The following is a 19,286-nucleotide window of genomic DNA, read 5'->3' as shown; positions in this document are numbered from 1 at the left end:
ACAGAAATATCAGCTGTGCTGCTGCCATCAACAGCTTTGTTTAAAGATGAATCAAGAACTGAAACTGTGTCTAATATAATAGAGTATTTCTTCTCCAACACCTAAAGGTTCCTTCAGTGAAGGACATTTCTTAACACCTACCAGGTTTCAGGTCTAAGCTAAAATTTGCAACAGACTCAGATTCAACAAACCCAGCAACAGACCAGAGCTCGTTCAGAGAAACTTGCAATAGTATCTTGACTCATGATATTCGTTATCTGGCTTTTTGGAACCAAAGATCAGATTATGCAGAAATTCACCCCAGAACATTTCTGGGTTCTCCATTATCAAATTTTCTGAAATGAAAACCCAAGGCGCAGGACAGACTGCTCGGGGTGTGCTTTGGTGGCGTAGTGCACATATCCCATGTATGCAGGCTCCCGGTCTCATAAAGGGCCCAGGACGCGGCCGTCCTGGGTTCAAATCTGGTCTATGGTTCTTTTCTCCCCCTCTCTCATGCCCCCTTTCCTGTCAGCCTAGGGTCCCAAAAAAAAAAAACAATCCACCAGGGCTGTAACCCCCCCATTTACCTTTAAGATCTAAAGTTTTTCCCTCCATGAGTAACAACAGTAGATGAAACATTACAAAACACTTTAATTAGAATATTTTCACATAAAAAAAAACAAATAGAAAACTGGTGAATGATGAGGTTGGCAGCAACTTGTCTCATGCCGCCACGCGTCTCTGAGCAGCAAGTCGCCTTTCGGTTGTCTGTTGCACAACACGGTGATACTCGTCTAGTTTGTCTCGAACTTTTTTGAGAAGCTGGAATAAGAAAATTTCCACAGTGAGACTCGAGCTGCAAAGTATGTAAAAAAAAAAAAAAAGTAATGGGATCTGAACAGGTGACTCACGCTAATGTGTGTCTGCGTTTCGCTCAGAGCGTGGAGAAGCTGATCGATGGCTGTGTACGGAAGCCAGGCAGGCGGAGATGTGGCCGACAGCGGCCGCTGAGAGAAACACAAAACAAAAAGAAAATGTTCAATGTAGAAATGTAGGAATATCCAAATCAGATATTGATATCCCAGATCGATCATTGGATTATTTTAGGTTATTACTCAAAGCTGAATGTTGGTATTCGATATGAAAAAGTTACATCACGAAAATGCCTAATTTAACAAACCTGCCAACAACCTAAAGATAGAAGCAAAGAATCCATACCTCAATCCCAAAGTACTGGTGTCCCCGGCCGAGCACGGCATCCACATACTCAAGCACAAGCTCTGCAGCCATCTCTAAGAGGTCAAAGTTCAGGAGGAGGCGCAGCAGTGAGGGAGCATCCATACACTACAAAACACATACAAGCAACCAAAAATGAATAGAAATATATAAACTTACAGGGTAAACATGAGCAAACAGGCTTAAGTAAACAAAGGCAAACTGTCCTAAAGGCTAGAGATGAAGTCAAGACCAGACCTTCTGAACCAAGAACGAATGTTTAGAATTTGGATAAATATTTTTAAGACAACATAAAAGACAAAAAAAAAATGATGGAACGATGTTGAATTAATCTGGATTACTGCTTGCTATTAAACTAATAATTGTCATGATAACCTAATATTTCAGTTAATAAATACAGTCCCAGGTAGGTACACATTCTCCAAAACTGATAGGATTGGTTTAAATTCAAAGTGATCAAAATTATGTTCATATGCATGATTCAATCTAATTTTTTTATCCAAATACATTTCAAGCAGATTGAGAAATTTTGTGAATGTAAACATAGCTAGTGTTTTAGCCACTGATGGGGTTTTGACGCCACAGTTTAGGTCACATACCGGTTCAGCTTTTACCATCTGTAGCCCTGCCCCTTCTCACCTTGTAAGACTGCAGAAGCCAATCAGGCAGCGGAACACCATGGGAAAGCAGCTTGTGGATGACGTGACGGTGATGCTGCCCATTGGTGGAAGGATATCTGTCCAGGTAGGAGGACAGCAGTCGCCATGCCTCGTCGGTGGCACTGAGGGAAGAGGGCAAAAACAACGGTTACTGACCAGTCTGGAGTTCTGCTGCTAAACCGATCGATTATTGGTAACAACCCACCTAGACTCTTTAGTGTTGACAACTGATAGCTGGTTAGCAGCCAACCAGCTCCAAGCTTCACTCTGAGGTTCCTCCCCCCCGGACTGCAGCTGGATGCACCTGGTCAGTTAAACAGAAAGGCAAAAATGAGAAACAGGAGAACAGAGGTGGAAAGAGTGGTGAGGAGGAGGTTCAGGTGTCTGTGAACTCACTTAAAGGTTAGCGTGTCAAAGATCGGACTCAGATCCAGTTTGAAGATGCGACTGAGAGACAGGGCAGAGTCAAAGAGTCCAGCTTGGACTAGGAGCAGAACCAGTTCTTGAGCAGATGCACTTCCTGAATCAAAGAGTCACAACCATCAGGTCAGTCAGCAGGACGAAAGTCAGCTGTTCTGCAGAAATTACTGAAGCTGCTGCAGGTCAACAGATCAGGTAAATCGGTTACTTCAAAATTCTACAGGAACAGGACTGTGGGTCACATGACTGGGCAGTATGGGGAGTTTCTCCACGGCTTAGAGTACCCTTACCTGCAATGGCTGCAGAGGGGGGGTGGTGCTGAGCAAGCGTGAGGCGAGCGCGGGACAGGAAGTACTCCTTCTCCAGGTCTTGGAGCTCCAGGATGTCCACCTGTCGTCTACCTGCAGCTGCAGCAAAACAGACCAGGATCAGCTGTCAGACCTGAAACCCACCCTAAGACCTGCAAACAGGAAGGCACCCAACCTGGTTCTGCTGGAAAATCTCCATCAGAGTTCCTTTTCGGAGACGCTCCGGGTCGCCCGTACTGCGGCAGAGACACAGGTAAATGCACAAACTGCTGCCCTATGTGTAGGGGTGATACTACTGCGTAGTTCGTGCGTACCGTGCTTCCAGAAACCGGCTGGACGATCCAGGCGTACTCGGGCCGGATGAGGCGCAGGCAGTTGAGCGCAGCAAGGTAACAGTTCACCTGTTTCTGGAGACCGAGGCGAGTCCGGACCTCCCGACCAAGACGCATCCCAAACTCGAACATGACAGTCCCCGCTGAGAGACAAACAGAGCCTTCAGAGCTTCTCTTTGGGTAACAGTTGTGGTGCTAAATCGGATTTCTGGATCCAACCTTTCCTGTAGTTGTGTCGGTTGATGTGGAAGGCGTACAGCAGCTCATAGTAGTTGTGCGTCAGCAGATCCAGACCGCGAGCACGAGACTCGATGATGCCGACCACCTGGGAACACATGACCACAATGTCATTGATCAATAAATGAAACCTCATCATCAGGCTGCCCCATAGGAAACCATTGATTACTGATCTCAGCTGATATTCTACAGATCAGTATATCAGCCCTGCCCCCTGTTAGACTGATAATGCAAACAAGTGGATCTATTTATTTGAGTGGAGTAATCTACTGGTGTACAGCGCTCTGCTGCGTGCAGAGAGTGAGACCAGCAGGAGTGGACCAGTCAGCAGCTGCAGGAAAATTAGTTTGAGTTAAGAGGATATCACCTATGCATGGTAGTGGATGTTACAACTGTATCGCTGATGACATGCAAGTTTATTATGCCTTATGTGTGGTGAAATCTCCTTATATAACCTCTGTTTAGCCGCTTGGCTAGCATGTAGCTGCAGCTTCAGTAGGCTTTTAAAGCCTGTTTATAGTCAATATCCTTCATTTTTGGGATTATCCCGAATGTTTAAATGTTTATATTAACATGCTTTATAGTTGTGTTTTGGTATTTACCCTTTATGCGCCCTGAAACTGAGATTTAATCCTGTTTGACTATTATCTTGTTAAGTTAACTTGTATGCCTGATTATGTGATTTGGGTTTATTCAATCCATGTAGGAATGTGTAGGTAATTTACTTTATGCTTATTGATATTTAATTTGTATTTAGTATTATATTTGTGTTTTTCTTTAGACCACGTTCAAGATTCATACATCCACTACCTGTATACCTTAGCCCTCCAATAAAGCTGCATTCAGTATCTGCATACTGGATCCTGACTCCAGATGAGTTCTTACCGACACTCCAGGAAGACACGGATGCACCTGAACCTCATTTATAAATGTTCTGGGCCCCCTGTGTTTTGACAGCAGTGTTCTCACCTCATCATGCAGGTTCATGTATGGAAACTGGACCAGATCTTCCAGCTGGGATCGTTCACACAGAACCACGACCAGCTGACGGAGACAATCTAGCTGCCTGGAAAACAAACAGGATTTTCAACAATTCCCTCTGAAACAGACATTGATTGCAATCTGTGTACCGCAGAGACTTCTAACTACGTCCAACAGAAACCCAACCCAAAAACATGAGCAGAGCAGGGATCATTAAAACCAGCTGGCTTCTATTCTGCTGTCCTTGGTGTCTGTAAACTTACATGCTGCTGTCAGGGTTCTGGGTAAGAGCTTCATAAGCTTCGCTGTTGTGTCCCAGATCTAGGTGATGTTTGAAGATTCTGGTCCACAGCGCCGCCTGCAGGCAGAGAAACACACTGACATGTTTGCCTATTTGTCAGGGTTCGCACCAGGAGTGTAGCAGGGAAGCAGAGGTTGGGGGGCAGTAATGAAGCAAATTGTTCTTCCTTTCCTTCTCCACTGAAATCTAAACAAGTAATTTTTTTCTTAAAATATGTGCATTTCTTCTTGAATTGAGCTGGTAAGTAAGTCCCTTTTTGGAATAAGACAATTTACATTTAAATTGGGGAAGTACTATTGCATTGTCTTATTTTAGGTCAGGGTTCCTACAGCATAAGGCAAGTTAAACTCAAGACTTTTTAATGCCAATTGAAATAAAAACTTAAGACCAAAATCACAAGAAACAAGAAAAAGCCGCTTGTGACAACTTAACCCAAAGGTTTATTTTAACATGAACCACTGCACTGTTTCAAATTTTGAAAACATTCTCATACAGGAAGAAAAACACACAAATGACAGATATATTTTAACAATTATTTAACTGAATTCACAAACTTTGTTTTAGCAGGGAACAAAACAAATCAGTTTTAAAGCCACAACATAACCAGTGCTAAGTCTTTTTTGCAGCCATTTTTCTTTGTATCGTTTTCTTAGTACAGGTGCTGGTCATAAAATTAGAATATCATGAAAAAGTAGATTGATTTCAGTAATTCCATTTAAAAAGTGAAACTTGTATATTATATTCATACATTACATACAAACTCATATATTTCAGATGTTTATTTTGTTTAATTTTGATGATTACAAATGACAACAAATGAAAATCTCAAATTCATCATATCAGAAAATTAGAATATTGTGAAAAGGTTCAAAATTGATGGCCCCTGGTGCCACACTCTAATCAGCTAATTAACTCAAACCACCTGCAAAAGCCTTTAAATGGTCTTTCAGTCTAGTTCTATATGCTACACAATCATGGGGAAGACTGCTGACTTGACAGTTGTCCAAAAGACGACCATCGACACCTTGCACAAGGAGGGCAAGACACAAAAGGTCATCGCTAAAGAGGCTGGCTGTTCACAGAGCTCAGTGTCCAAGCACATTAATAGAGAGGCGAAGGGAAGGAAAAGATGTGGTCGAAAAAAGTGTACAAGCAAGAGAGATAACCGCACCCTGGAGAGGATTGTGAAACAAAACCCATTCAAAAATGTGGGGGAGATTCACAAAGAGTGGACTGCAGCTGGAGTGAGTGCTTCAAGAACCACCACACACAGACGTATGAAAGACATGGGTTTCTGCTGTCGCATTCCTTGTGTCAAGCCGCTCTTGAACCACAGACAGCGTCAGAAGCATCTTGCCTGGGCTAAAGAGAAACAGGACTGGACTGCTGGTGAGTGGTCCAAAGTCATGTTCTCTGATGAAAGTAAATTTTGCATTTCCTTTGGAAATCAAGGTCCCAGAGTCTGGAGGAAAAGAAGAGAGGCACTTCATCCACGTTGCTTGAAGTCCAGTGTAAAGTTTCCACAGTCAGTGATGGTTTGGGGTGCCATGTCATCTGCTGGTGTTGGTCCATTGTGTTTTCTGAGGTCCAGGGTCAACGCAGCCACATACCAGGAAGTTTTAGAGCACTTCATGCTTCCTGCAGCTGACCAACTTTTTGGAGATGCAGATTTCATTTTCCAACAGGACTTGGCACCTGCACACAGTGCCAAAGCTACCAGTACCTGGTTGAAGGACCATGGTATCCCTGTTCTTAATTGGCCAGCAAACTCTCCTGACCTTAACCCCATAGAAAATCTATGGGGTATTGTGAAGAAGAAGATGCAATACACCAGACCCAACAATTCAGAAGAGCTAAAAGCCACTATTAGAGCAACCTGGGCTATCATAACACCTGAGCAGTGCCACAGACTGATCGACTCCATGCCACGCCGCATTGCTGCAGTAATACAGGCCAAAGGAGGCCCAACTAAATACTGAGTGCTGTACATGCTCATACTTTTCATGTTCATACTTTTCAGTTGGCCAACATTTCTATAAATCCTTTGTTTTTATTGGTCTTCAGTAATATTCTAATTTTCTGATATGATGAATTTGAGATTTTCATTTGTTGTCATTTGTAATCATCAAAATTAAACAAAATAAACATCTGAAATATATGAGTTTGTATGTAATGTATGAATATAATATACAAGTTTCACTTTTTAAATGGAATTACTGAAATCAATCTACTTTTTCATGATATTCTAATTTTATGACCAGCACCTGTATGTTTGATTTGGTGTTTCTCGGTAACTCGATTTTGACGCTTTGTGTTTCATGCTTCGCATGTGCGACTCCACTGCCTTAATTCCCATCGTTCCAAGCTTGAATGACAAAATCCACTGTGCCTCATGTATGTTCCCTGGTTTTAGCCATGCAGAAAACTCTTGGCTGGAGCCAGTTTTCGTTACATTTACACTTGCTCATATTTTCCAGACAAAAAGTTAATGGTGCATCTCCCAAATGTCCCGGCCGCAACAACGCTTTTATTGGTTCCGCTATCGGGACAGAACCAATAATGGCGAGCCATTTTTTAAATTTAAAAAAATAAATAAATAAATAAAATTGTCAATTTTAACGTTTTATTTAGATTACAAAAAATAAATCGTAATAAAAATAATCCTATTTATGATGTTTTAAAAATTAAGACATACGAAAGACTGATTTAAGACATTTTAATACCAATTAAGGCCTTAGTTTTATTTTGAAGAATTCAATGCCTTTTAAGACTTTTTAAGGACCCGTGGGAACCCTGTAAGTGTATATTATTTAATTATCTTATTTTAACAGTAAATAACACTCATTGCATTAGCAAATCCTCTTATTTGCCTACCCAAATTAAGGTATATAAATTGATTTAAGAATTGCTTATATCTAGATTGCTTTTGCAGTATCCTGTTACACCTTTTAAAATACTGCTTACCATCCTATTTTCAGCGTCATTTTGAACAATTTTCAGTTCAACGAGTGGTTATCCTGGACAGAACCATGGGGTGGGGAGCCCAAAAGTCAGTCAAAGGGCCGATACGTGTGAATCAACTCCAGCAGCTGAAATATGCTGGTGATGACCCTGGTTTCGCTCACTCATACCTGACAGTGGACGTCATCCTCTGCCTCTGCTATAGCCAGAGAGGCGAACTGGATGATGAGCTCGGGCAGCCCTACGTCCTCCAGGAGCCTCAGCACCTGATCCCACAGGAAGAGCAGGTAAGAGCAGATTCCTATGGATGATTCCACAAACACCTAACCCTGGATCGTCCTTACCTTGTTGTAGTACTGTAACCTCGGACTGGCAGCTGCCTCATCATCCTCGCTTCCGGTCAGCTTCATTAGAAAGTCTTCCTTCTCTACCTCTGTCGCCGCCTCCTGGAAACATCTCAGAGCCTGGAGCACACAAAAACACAGCAGGAAGTGATGCCAAGGTCTCATGGGGAGCGGGCTGAAGGTGTCGGGATGCGGCGGGATGTTTGCATACCTTGTGGCCCTCTCCGTTAGCCAGGTAGCACTGAGCCAGCACGAAGCGACATGAACCAATGTTCACCTGACACCATGGGCCGATCAGACGAACATAATCCTGTAAGAAGACAGAAGACAAAGGTGAAACAGAAGAGACTGACAGAGATACTGTGGATGTCATTCAGTTGAGGAGGGTTTAAATCCCAATTAGGACCAATTCCACCTATAGGCAAACATCATTATGGTATTTTCTGTTTAAGTGCTCAGTGAAGTGATCAGGAATGATCAAGGATCAAACATGACTCACCTGGAGCTGAGTAAACTGACAGCTGGCCATCAGACACTCTGGGAACTGGAAGCCAGGGTTACTGGGCCAACTGGGACACATCAGTTAAGACAAACCCTGGTGTGAGGGAGCACATATGTAAAGGAATGCAAGAAGGGCTTTACATTCTGATGAAGGATACAGCAGCTGAGCGAGCAGCTGGACCACGTGAGAGATCATGTGATTCCAGACTAGCAGAGAGTCTGTATGCTGCTGGGAAAATATGTGGGAGATGATGATCCTTCTGGCTGCTGTCTGATAGAAGAGCTCCAGGACCGTCTGAGGGTTCAGCACTGCAGAGACAGCGGCGTTACAAACTCATCTTCAAACCCAAACAGATCTGATCAATCAACACTGAACTCTCCTGTGCTTTTAGATATTTAGCAGTGTTTTATTTTAACATAATCCTACTGAAGGTCTCTGTTTGATCATTGCTCAGATAAAACAGTGCAGTGTTTGGTAGCTGTAGTTTGGTTTGGATGTTGCAGCAGAATGAAGGCAAATCAATGTTCAGAGGTGCCTATCAAGTGTTTCTAACCTGATCGACCCGTTGACATCGTCGGCGTGTCCGACAGCTCCAGTGCCGTGAGGTGCTGCAGGTTCACATCTCTAAAAAAGAAGAGAGTCAAAACTACCAAATCTTACAGGAGGAGGTTGTGCATCTTTGGCTGCTCGTACTCACATGGTATCCATGGGAACAGGAGAAGCAAGACTCTGACTGATGTTTTTAAGGAGGTGATAGGAAGAGAGGAGGTGGGAGGTCCGAGGGATCAGATCCTGCTGGAGCTGCAGCAGCTGACCCCCCCCACCCAGAAAGACCTGGACACACATAAACAGAAGCACGTTGCTCAGGCTGTAATTTAAAAGAGCTGCATTGGATGTGATGCTTCAGTCAGAGCGTACATTGTCTCCGAAGTGCAGGTAGAGTTTCTGCAGTATTAACATGTCTCTGCAGAACTGCGCTCGGGTCATGGCCATGTGACAGACAGCCTGACAGACAACGGAGACAGCACAGCTGCTGCCGTACAGCTGAGACAGGCTCATCCTGACACTCAGACCTGCAAGACAGCAGGTAGGGATTAATGTACTAAAAACAATGACCACCATATGCCCACCTGTGTTCACCCATTCTACCTGGAGCGACAGGTCCGTTTCCACCAATCTCTGATTCTGTTTCCAGGTCCAACTCCCTCAGCAGAGCCATCATGGCAGTAATGGGGTTCCGGATGTCCTGCAGTTTGTTCTGGATGTCTTCGATTACGCCATCACTACAGAGGACAGGGCAGCAGCTCCTTATGCTCTTTGGTAATTGGCTAGAAAACGTCTTTAAAAAGTCTGACCACTGAAAATCCAAAAAGATTCTGGCTTTTAATCATCTTTTGATTTCTAACTTTACCGTCTTTGGTGCTACAAGTCAGGTGACCTGGTTCGGTTTCTGGGTCTAAGTGCCAGTTCTAGGATCAGGTTCAGATTCTAGGCTACCCGTCAGGCGACTTACTTGTCGCTGCACACCATGTTTTCCAGGACGAGCTCCGCAGCTCTCTCAGGAGTCTGCAGATATTCAAGCGCCTTCTCCATCTCGTACGCCATCTCTGCAGAGACGGCGTCGCTGACGAGCCGCAGGGTCCGGACCAGCTGCAGGATGTCTCGGGCCACATCAGGGTCTGAGACAGAGGCAAAGGGGTGAGCTGAATGAGCGGATATGTTGGTGATACATCATGCTTATCGTTGACTCCACAGGTTGGTCACATCTCAACCCGTGAGCATCAGTGATTGGTTACCATCACTAATGGGCGTGTCCTCCTCAGACAGCAGGTACTGGTCGTAGGACAGGTACAGGTGATCCACAGCAAAACACGGCAGCAGGAAGGACACAAAGCCCTGGAGCACACAGATGGGATGGATGGATCGATTCAAAAGGGGCAAAAGCTGTTAAAACCAATCTGACTGTGAAACATAGATAACAATAAAGGCGCAGACCTGACTGGATCAGTTAAGGAAAGACATTAAAAACAACCAATAGACAGCAACTTTTTTACATTGTTTTATTTCAAAGGGATTAAACAGAAACTCTGTTGATTTACTTTTGCAAAAATGACAGAGATTTCAGAACTCTATTTTGTTTAAGAGTAAAGATGTGATACATTAGGCTGATATTAGCATTTCCTCTCCTTTGGGCATCAACTGATTAACTCATAAGTTCACAGATTCATTGGTGCATTCAGCAGCCACGCCCTTAGATCACATGAGAGCATGCACTGGGGCTCCATCTGCCTACTGCCCAAAGTTGATATTTCATTTGATGCATTTTTTCTAAGACGCGTAACATTTGCTATCATTGTGTCATTTTTTTTTTTTATCTTGTAAATAGATGAAAAAGTAATATCAGCTTCAAAAACAAGCAAAAACAGAACAGAACAAACATTGGCAACACATACCAGAGATCATTTAGACTGCTCTCCAAATAACCCAGTCCATATCTCATATGGAGACATGATAAATGTCTACTTTTATCCTGGTGTTCCTCACCTTTTATTATCAATATTTTTTTTGATAAGAGGAATGTAATGTTTGTTTTCCTGGTGGACTGTTTCATTGGAAAACAATCTAACAGCCAATCAGGCATCAGTCAGCAGCTAATCTGAGCTTTTTCCTGCCGTCACAGATTCATTTTCCAGCCGGTGTTAAATCACTCACCTTACGGAGCAGACAGGCCATCCCCGTGTTCTGGCTGACCGTCAGGCCCAGAGGAGTGGACTCCACCTCCTGGTACTGCAGACAGCAGGAATAGAAGCGAGACCAGAACTCTACCTGCAGCTGCCGGTACTCCTCCTGAGAGAACTCGAACTCTGTGACGCTGCTCTGCAGCTGCATGGGCAACAGGAGAGTCAGAGATGGATTAGAAAGAGAAAGTCGTTTCAGGGGTTAAATCTGACTCCTTTTTAGGTGTCAAACCTTTTTTCTTTTGTTCTTGTGTCTTTCACCTAAAAGACAATTCTAAAATATTACATTATTCTTGCATTCATTTCACTGTCTTTAGACTCAAGATAAACAAATTCTCATTTGAAAGCAATTCAGAAAGCAGAACCCGAACTAGAGATGCAATAAAATCTTTTCAGCTTTTAGATTTTGTGTCAGTAAACAGTCCTTTCCAAATACGTCATTAATAATCATTACTTAATAGTTTTAAACAGAGTTAGTTACATGGGCTTGTTCATGTGAAAATGTTAAACTCAGGCCTTCTTCTGTACGGCTTTACTCCCTTTTGCTCTTTGAGATGGTGAAACTGAGTTTTCTTGATTAGCAGATTCATGGTAGACCAGAAGCAATGGCGCCACCTACTGTTGATGAGACAACATGTCCTGCTGTTTTAACACTGATCAACCAGCAGGGCTGGACTGGGACCAAAAACATAAAACTAGAGACAAATTTTAGAAATTTAGAAAAGCATTGTCCACCGTCCTTAGAGGCACTATCAATTACCCCTTCTTTAGTCATTTGCAGTTGAATGGTAATATCAATATGTTGCATAACTAGACATGCAATCAGGTAACCGTTATTTTTTTTTTTTATTAGCAATCTCAATTAAATTTGAGATCATGTTAGGTTTATTCTTTTACAGATCAAGTGCATTGTTACTTTGTTAGCCAGAAAGAGAGAGTACATTGTGGATGTCACTTTGTGTAAGTAGGTCATCTAAATAGGACAGCTTTCTTGTCTTTTAAAGATACACAGTATATGGGCACATCTTGGAGCCAGACTGATAGAGGAGATGTATCTGTAATCTTGGGCATAGAGGCAAGATGCATACAGGTCAGGGCATGGATGGCGTGTCAGTTTCTGATACGGACAGCTAAACATCCACATGATCCAACACATAGAATCATGAGCTATAAGAAGGAGAAGATTACCTTGTTCTGCATTAATTAGAATGTTTTGTGATGCGGGCGATTTGAAGAGATATATATATATATATATATATATATATATATATATATATATATATATATATATATATATATATATATATATAATTTTTTTTTTTAAATAATGGCAAATTTTTGGGTCCCCAGAGTTTCTGCAGCTGCAGTATTTACTCTCAGGTTGCAATTTGACAAGCTTCACACGAAACAGCCAACAACATAACTACAGGTGAGTGAGAAGTTTGTTCTCAAAAAAGGAATAAAATCATCTGTCGTTATAGTTCTCCGGAGTAGTGGCGGATTTCTTTTGCTGCTTATAAGAATGCATTGCATTAGCAACACACAAGGTTCCCGTCGAGGGAGTGGGGATGGCCAGTTTAGTTAGATGGAAATGGGGATTTGTATTGAAATGCATATTTTACAACAGAAAAGGTTTCTGGTCCAGATAGCTAACAAGATAGCTGATAACAGAAGCACGGCTGCCAATAGCGCAGCGCGGTAGTGAAAATGGCAGTCTCTACGCGACGAAAAAACCTGCATTAACAAACAAACCTCAGCTAAGAATCAGCCAACTGTAGCTTAATCTTTTGCGCAAAGCACCATTTATTTATCCAATTCAATTCAGTTTATTTCTATAGCGCCAATTCACAACACATGTCATCTCAAGGCACTTTACAGTTCAACCAGATCATACAGTCAAATTGATTCAAAGTTTTCTATCTAAGGAAAACCAGTTGATTGCATCGACTCATTGACTCCAATGCAATCCCTCACACTAAGCATGCTTGTAGTGATACTCAATTTATATGACAGGAAAGGAGCAGGGTCACTTTGCGCATAGCCAAAGACATGTTGCCCCATTTTTACTTATTGCTTTCCTTATTAATCAGAGGGTAAATGTAAATGTAGGCATAACTTAACATAACTCAAACTTTATCTATAAAACACATTTAAAACAACCGGGGTTGACCAAAGTGCTGTACAGGAATCACAGTTGCAGAGCATAAAATAAAAACTGAAAGCTAAAATACATAAACACAATGCCGAAAGAAAAATTTAATGCAGATAACATAACATATAACAGGATAAATGTTTAAATTAAAATTAATTTTAAAATAAAATACAAAATTTAGCTAAATGTTATCTTAGACTTGATTAAAAGCCAGAGAGAAGAAGTGTGCTTTTAGGAGCCTGCCGATCGAATATGCCAAGTTATTCCAGAGTCTTGGTGCCATAAAGGCACGATCACGTCTGGTTTTATGCATGACCAGTAGCAACTGACTAGAGGATCTCAGGGTTCTGGCCGGGGCATGGATTTGGAGAAGCTCAGTCAAATACTGGGGGGCTAGACCATTAGGAGCTTTAAAAACAAATAATACAATTTTAAAATCTATTCTAAAAACAAACGGGAGCCAGTGCAACGAGGCTAGAACAGGTGACATGTGATCACGTTGACGTGTGCCAGTAAGGAGGACGGGCAGCTGCATTTTGTACCAACTGCAGATGGTGTAAAAGTGAGTGGTCCAAGCCAGCATATAAAGAATTACAGTAATCCAATCTTGTATTAATAAAAGCATGGATTACAGTCTCCAGATCTCTGTGTGGCAGGTTCCCTTTCACTTTTGATAAAATTCTTAAGTGGTAAAAACTATTTTTTACGAACACGCTAACTTGGCGATCGAATTTCATCAAGCTCAGACTGAACAAACACCTCAGGAAATGAAATAATTACCTCACTCTCCACAGCCTGAGTCACCTCCTTCTTCAGATTCTCCCAGGAAAGATCCAAGACCCTCTCAGATCCTCTTCGGAAGATCTGAACAGAGGCCACAGAACCGTGAAGCCCTAACATTACTGGACTCCAGCCACACTCAGCAGACAGGTGGACTCACCTGTAAGGCTCTGACGATGGCTGATGCAGTGAAGCGCAGCGGTGAGAAGAGGAGCTCCAGGTAGGTCTCCTGAAACAGCAGCATATCAGAGAGATGAAGAATCTTAGCTGATGAGCTGTCAGCCAAATAGCTGCGGGAGCCACAGAGCACATTTAACCAACTATAGACCCAGAGAGCTCAGAACCAGAGGCTGACTACAAGAACTCAAAAAGCTACTGGACTGTCCTGAATCCTTTCTCTAGGTATGTTCAGTGCCACTGTATGGCTGGACATACCCTGGGGTCCAGGTCCACTCCTACTGGGACTTCCTCTTCTGGTGGTGGCTGAACAAACACCTGGTTCCACTGACCTGCTGTGTTGCTGTAAAACAGACGCACCGGGTTGGAATCAAAACTCCAGACACAGAAAAGCCTGTAATGTTCCTACTTACTGTTCGAAGTTGATATACTTGACCACGGCGGAGTTGGACTCATCCAGCCACAGAGCCCACACCTCTGTCGGGGTCAGAGTAAAGTCCACCAGAGATTCCTGCAGAACAAACAGATCTGGTCCATTTATCACAGGAAAAACAATACCCCGGAGCAGCTTTATGTATTTAGTGGCTCTGGCGGTTCTGTTTGTGGACCCTCAGTCCTGCGGTGGCCCACCTGAGTGCTGAACAGAGAGGAGATGTGTTCCAGGCTGTAGCAGTTGTTGTCTGTACCAACAAGCTGCAGGACGATGAACTGTCCTCTCTGTGGGACGCCCAGGTACACGCAGAGACAGAGCCCGGTTCTGGATGAGAAGGCCACCCTCAGTCGGTGCCCCTGACCAGAGAGTCGCCTCACGCCTTTACAGGCCGGCATGTACTCCAACATGTCCGCCTCCAAAAGACACGTTTGATCCTGAGTAGAGAAACAGAAGCAGGTACATCAGAATCAGATGATCCAACACATCACAGGCTTTTTCTAAAACTCACCGTGAGCGACCACATGCGCAGCCGGTGATCCTGACACAGAGCGAAGATCAGTGAATCTTCCTCCTCCTCCCGGACCGCCAGACTCAGAACCAGGTCCGGCGGACTCTGATCCCCCCGGATGGCGGTGGGCATCCAGCCGGAGATCCTCCTCATCATGGAACTTCTCTTCAGCTCCACCACTGACACGCTGCCTGCAGACACGAACGCGCTCACGGCTCTACCACCTGTTCAAGCTAAAGTGCTTAGATCCCAGCCAGGTCAAGTGACTCACCCTGAGTGTCGAGGGGTGGCAGCGTCACCACGGTGATGCCTCCTGCTGGTGAAGCCAGCGCAAAGTGAGCTTCTCCATGGAAATTGAGCCATGCCACCACAGCGCCGGGTACGGCCGTGTGCCCTGCCAAGCCGGGGATTAAGGCACAGTGTGCCGAGTCCTGGAGATCAAGCTTCATCACATCAGTGAAGATTGACTGCATGTGGCGCTCTGTGACCAGCTCCTGGGAGTCAAAATGAAACAAGATAAAAATAAAACACACACAGGAATATAGATTACACCAAACCAAAACAAAATGCTGGAAACAGCAAAGAGTTCTGCAGTAACAAACAACCTAGAGCATGCAGAAAACGTGACAAACATCCACAGTAATGCACAGCAGCACGTCGCCACAGCAACCAGCAAGAAACCAGCAACAAATCTGATCCAAAGAAGAAAGCATGTCCAGAAAAGGTCTGAAAATAAGCTGGAATTCAGCAGCAGAAGCTCTGGAGGAGCAGGAAACATTTTTAAGTGGACTCACGCTGCGGTACATGCGGGCGGGATGAGGAAGCACCAGTCTATGGACGCTCTGATTGGTGCAGATCAGAATGATGATGTTATTTAGGGTCTCCTGGATGGTGACTCCCCCAGGCAGAACGCTGCAGGAGCTGAACTTCAGTCTGATGGCATTATTCAGCAGGTTGGTGTCCAGAGACTCCTCCACCAGCTGCACTGTGTCCCCTGACGTACACCTACAGCAACACAGAGAAAACACTGAGGAAATAGCAGCAACTGTGATTTTCTAATAGTGATAACATCCCTTTAGGAAAGCCCACAATGTGTCACCCTGAACTCACCAGTGGATGAAGCGATCACTGGTGACGGACAGCAGCTTGCCGCTCTCGCCATAATGGAAGGCTCCAGCACTGTCTGGAAATTTTATCCCACCTGTAGGAGCGTTCACACCTACAGCCAGGAGAGCAATAATATGAGCCAAAGAAATGAACCCAATGTGTCGCTTATTCCTTTAAGAAACCATCCATGTTTCCACCAGCCGACATAATCACAGAATGCACTTTATTTAAACCAAGCCTGGTTCCTTATAACCACTTAAGATTCAGCTGGAAAGATTGACTGAATGCTTGACCTTTGTTTTCTGACATTAAACAACTACTAATCATCATTCTGTGATAAACTAAAGAAATATAAATCACCAGCTTTCCAAACCTCTACTGACTCTTTGTCTTTTAAATAGAAGGCTTATTTATCTTATTTTTTTTTGTGCCATTTTTAAATAAGACAAACAATAAAAGGTAATAACATTGTAAAAGAAAACTACAGTGCCAAAAAGGTTACCCATCTCCTTACAACTTTGTTCCATTTTTGTATTTTCCCCTCTCAGTTTCTTTAAATGAAAGGCAAAAGTATAGCACAAATGCAACTTTCCATAATTACAGGTAATAAGTTATCCAAAGAAACGTTGGCCCTATATAACCAATTGATATAATCTTAACAAATTGGTTTTGCCACCCTTTAAAAAAAACAAGGCAATTTAGCATTTGTGAAAACTGGGTCAAAGAGGAGGTTTCCTTGGGAAAGCACAAAAAATAAAGTATTTATAAAGTATTTCCATCTGGATGTCGTTTGTTATTGGTTTCAGTTGGGTGCGACTATTAGTACCTGACTTTTGGATGTTTAATTGATGCAAAGAAGCTATTTCAACTGCAAATTTTCTACAGGTCCTTCTCAAAATATTAGCATATTGTGATAAAGTTCGTTATTTTCCATAATGTAATGATAAAACTTGAACATTCATATATTTTAGATTCATTTCACACTAAATGAAATATTTCAGGTCTTATTGTCTTAAAACAGATGATTTTAAGACAACAGATTCCAATATCACAAAATTTGTATATTTCATTCGACCAATAAAAGAAAAGTGTTCTTAATACAAAGAAAGGTCCACCTTCAAATAATTATGTACAGTTATTAGGGTTGTCACGATACTAAACTTTTCAACTAAGTAAAATATTCGATACTCAATGTCATTTTCGATACCACAAGGACAAAAACAAAGACTCCAAAATTCAACAGAATTTTTTTCATTAATAAACAAAATACAATAAATAGATAAATAAATACAATAAACAATATTTTGAGGTTGTATGCTGTGCACAACATTAAGCAAGCTTGATAAAAAATTTACAAAAACAAAAATAATTCTCAGCAGCTGCACCTGTTACAGAAAAAAGTCTGAAACCGAAATGTGCACAGAATTATTCAATCACACAGTGTTCAGAAAGTGCATTTTCCTCTAATCTGCGCATAAGATGAATGACTGTTTAGGTGCCACTGGTGGTAGCACTGTATCGATACCTTTGAAAAAGGGTTAGTATCGTATCCGGATACAACTTATCTATACTATACTTTTGACAACCCTAACAGTTATGCACTCAATACTTGGTGGGGAATCCTTTTGCAGAAATGACTGCTTCAATGCAGCGTGGCATGGAGGCAAACAGGCTGTGGCACTGCTGAGGTGTTATGGAGGCCCAGGATGCTTCAATAGCGGCTTTAGCTCATCCAAAGTGTTGGGTCTGGCGTCTCTCAACTTCCTCTTAACATCCCACAGATTCTCTATGGGGTTCAGGTCAGGAGAGTTGGCAGGCCAATTCAGCACAGTGATACCATGGTCAGTAAATCATTTACCAGTGGTTTTGGCACTGTGAGCAGGTGCAATGTCGTGCTGAAAAATGAAATCTTCATCTCCATAAAGCTTTTCAGCAGATGGAAGCATGAAGTGCCCCAAAATGTCCTGATAGCTGCATTGACCCTGCCCTTGATAAAACACAGTGGACCAACAGCAGCAGCTGACATGGCACCTCAGAACATCACTGACTGTAGGTACTTGACACTGGACTTCTGACATTTTGGCATTTCCTTCTCCCCAGTCTTCCTCAAGACTCTGGCACCTTGATTTCCAAATGACATGCAAAACTGAGCAACAGTCCAGTGCTGCTTCTCTGTTGCCGAGGTCAGGCGCCTTTGCCGCCGTTTCTGGTTCAAAAGTGGCTTGACCTGGGGAATTAGGCATCTGTAGCCCATATCCTGCACACGCCTGTGCACGGTGTCTCTGGATGTTTCTACTCCAGAGTCAGTCCACTGCTTCCTCAGGTCCTCCAAGGTCTGGAATCGGCCCTTCTCCACAATCTTCCTCAGGGTCCGGTCACCTCTTCTCGTACAGTGTTTTCTGCCAAACTTTTTCCTTCCCACTAAGGTGCATTGATACAGCACTCTGGAACAGTTATTTCCCTCTGGGATTATTAAAGTTTTTCTGATTCTGATATTCGTTCAGAAATATCTTTCTGTATCATTTCCTCCTGCTTGAGGGTGTCAATGATGGCCTTCTGGACAGCAGTCAGGTTGGCAGTCTTACCCATTGGGGTTTTGAGTGATGAACCAGGCTGGGAGTTTTAAAGGCTTCAGGAATTTTTTGTAGGTGTTTAGGGTTAATTTGTTGATTTAGATCAGAGGTCTTCAATAGGGGGTCCGCGGAGGTACTGCATGGGGGTCGCGAAAGTCTTGGTTGATTACTTTTTTTTTATATTCCCTCTTGCAATTTTTTGCACTAATTAAAATGTCTTTAAATCCACATTAACATGAATTCAAAACACTGTATTTACCAGATAAATGAAAGCAGAAGATGTCTTTCAGTCATCAATGCACACATTCAGCGACACACAGCTCTTTAAAACCTGGGCACCGTTTCATTCACAACACCTGTCCCATCAACCAGGAATCAGAATCACTTTAATAATCCCAGGGAGAAATGACTTTCGTTACATGACTCCATATGTAATAGAGTGACTATAGGACCAGTTTGATATAACACAATTTCATACAACATATATAATTAGGGCGTCCCCGCTCCATTTCGCAATCAGTTTGGGGGTCCTTGGCCTCGAAAACGTTGAAGACC

General features: G+C 42.9%; 1 protein-coding gene across 1 annotated transcript in view; it reads right to left on the bottom strand.

Annotated features, from left to right (window-relative positions):
* Window positions 1-613: 613 nt before the first annotated feature.
* nup160 (nucleoporin 160) overlaps window positions 614-19,286 on the bottom strand; it is a 19,574-nt gene continuing 901 nt past the window's right edge. Inside the window, exons 2-34 of the mRNA XM_038290974.1 lie at window positions 16,162-16,270; window positions 15,846-16,056; window positions 15,323-15,545; window positions 15,052-15,242; window positions 14,741-14,977; window positions 14,524-14,621; window positions 14,369-14,453; window positions 14,094-14,162; window positions 13,934-14,017; window positions 10,976-11,146; window positions 10,060-10,159; window positions 9,777-9,942; window positions 9,413-9,546; window positions 9,182-9,336; window positions 8,961-9,097; window positions 8,817-8,887; window positions 8,421-8,571; window positions 8,261-8,330; window positions 7,973-8,071; window positions 7,762-7,881; window positions 7,588-7,683; window positions 4,419-4,513; window positions 4,144-4,240; window positions 3,157-3,262; window positions 2,920-3,080; window positions 2,781-2,841; window positions 2,588-2,704; window positions 2,274-2,397; window positions 2,083-2,181; window positions 1,858-1,999; window positions 1,201-1,326; window positions 894-989; window positions 614-804 (exon numbers count right to left, since the gene is read on the bottom strand). Of these exons, the coding sequence (XP_038146902.1) occupies window positions 706-804; window positions 894-989; window positions 1,201-1,326; window positions 1,858-1,999; window positions 2,083-2,181; window positions 2,274-2,397; window positions 2,588-2,704; window positions 2,781-2,841; window positions 2,920-3,080; window positions 3,157-3,262; window positions 4,144-4,240; window positions 4,419-4,513; window positions 7,588-7,683; window positions 7,762-7,881; window positions 7,973-8,071; window positions 8,261-8,330; window positions 8,421-8,571; window positions 8,817-8,887; window positions 8,961-9,097; window positions 9,182-9,336; window positions 9,413-9,546; window positions 9,777-9,942; window positions 10,060-10,159; window positions 10,976-11,146; window positions 13,934-14,017; window positions 14,094-14,162; window positions 14,369-14,453; window positions 14,524-14,621; window positions 14,741-14,977; window positions 15,052-15,242; window positions 15,323-15,545; window positions 15,846-16,056; window positions 16,162-16,270 (4,100 nt within the window). The 3' untranslated portion in view covers window positions 614-705. The remainder of the gene's footprint in view (window positions 805-893; window positions 990-1,200; window positions 1,327-1,857; window positions 2,000-2,082; window positions 2,182-2,273; window positions 2,398-2,587; window positions 2,705-2,780; window positions 2,842-2,919; window positions 3,081-3,156; window positions 3,263-4,143; window positions 4,241-4,418; window positions 4,514-7,587; window positions 7,684-7,761; window positions 7,882-7,972; window positions 8,072-8,260; window positions 8,331-8,420; window positions 8,572-8,816; window positions 8,888-8,960; window positions 9,098-9,181; window positions 9,337-9,412; window positions 9,547-9,776; window positions 9,943-10,059; window positions 10,160-10,975; window positions 11,147-13,933; window positions 14,018-14,093; window positions 14,163-14,368; window positions 14,454-14,523; window positions 14,622-14,740; window positions 14,978-15,051; window positions 15,243-15,322; window positions 15,546-15,845; window positions 16,057-16,161; window positions 16,271-19,286) is intronic.

This window comes from Cyprinodon tularosa, unplaced genomic scaffold (assembly GCF_016077235.1).
Source record: "Cyprinodon tularosa strain WSP-4 unplaced genomic scaffold, ASM1607723v1 ctg290, whole genome shotgun sequence".
Classification (NCBI taxonomy): domain Eukaryota; kingdom Metazoa; phylum Chordata; class Actinopteri; order Cyprinodontiformes; family Cyprinodontidae; genus Cyprinodon; species Cyprinodon tularosa.
This window is presented reverse-complemented; position numbering and strand designations above follow the sequence as displayed.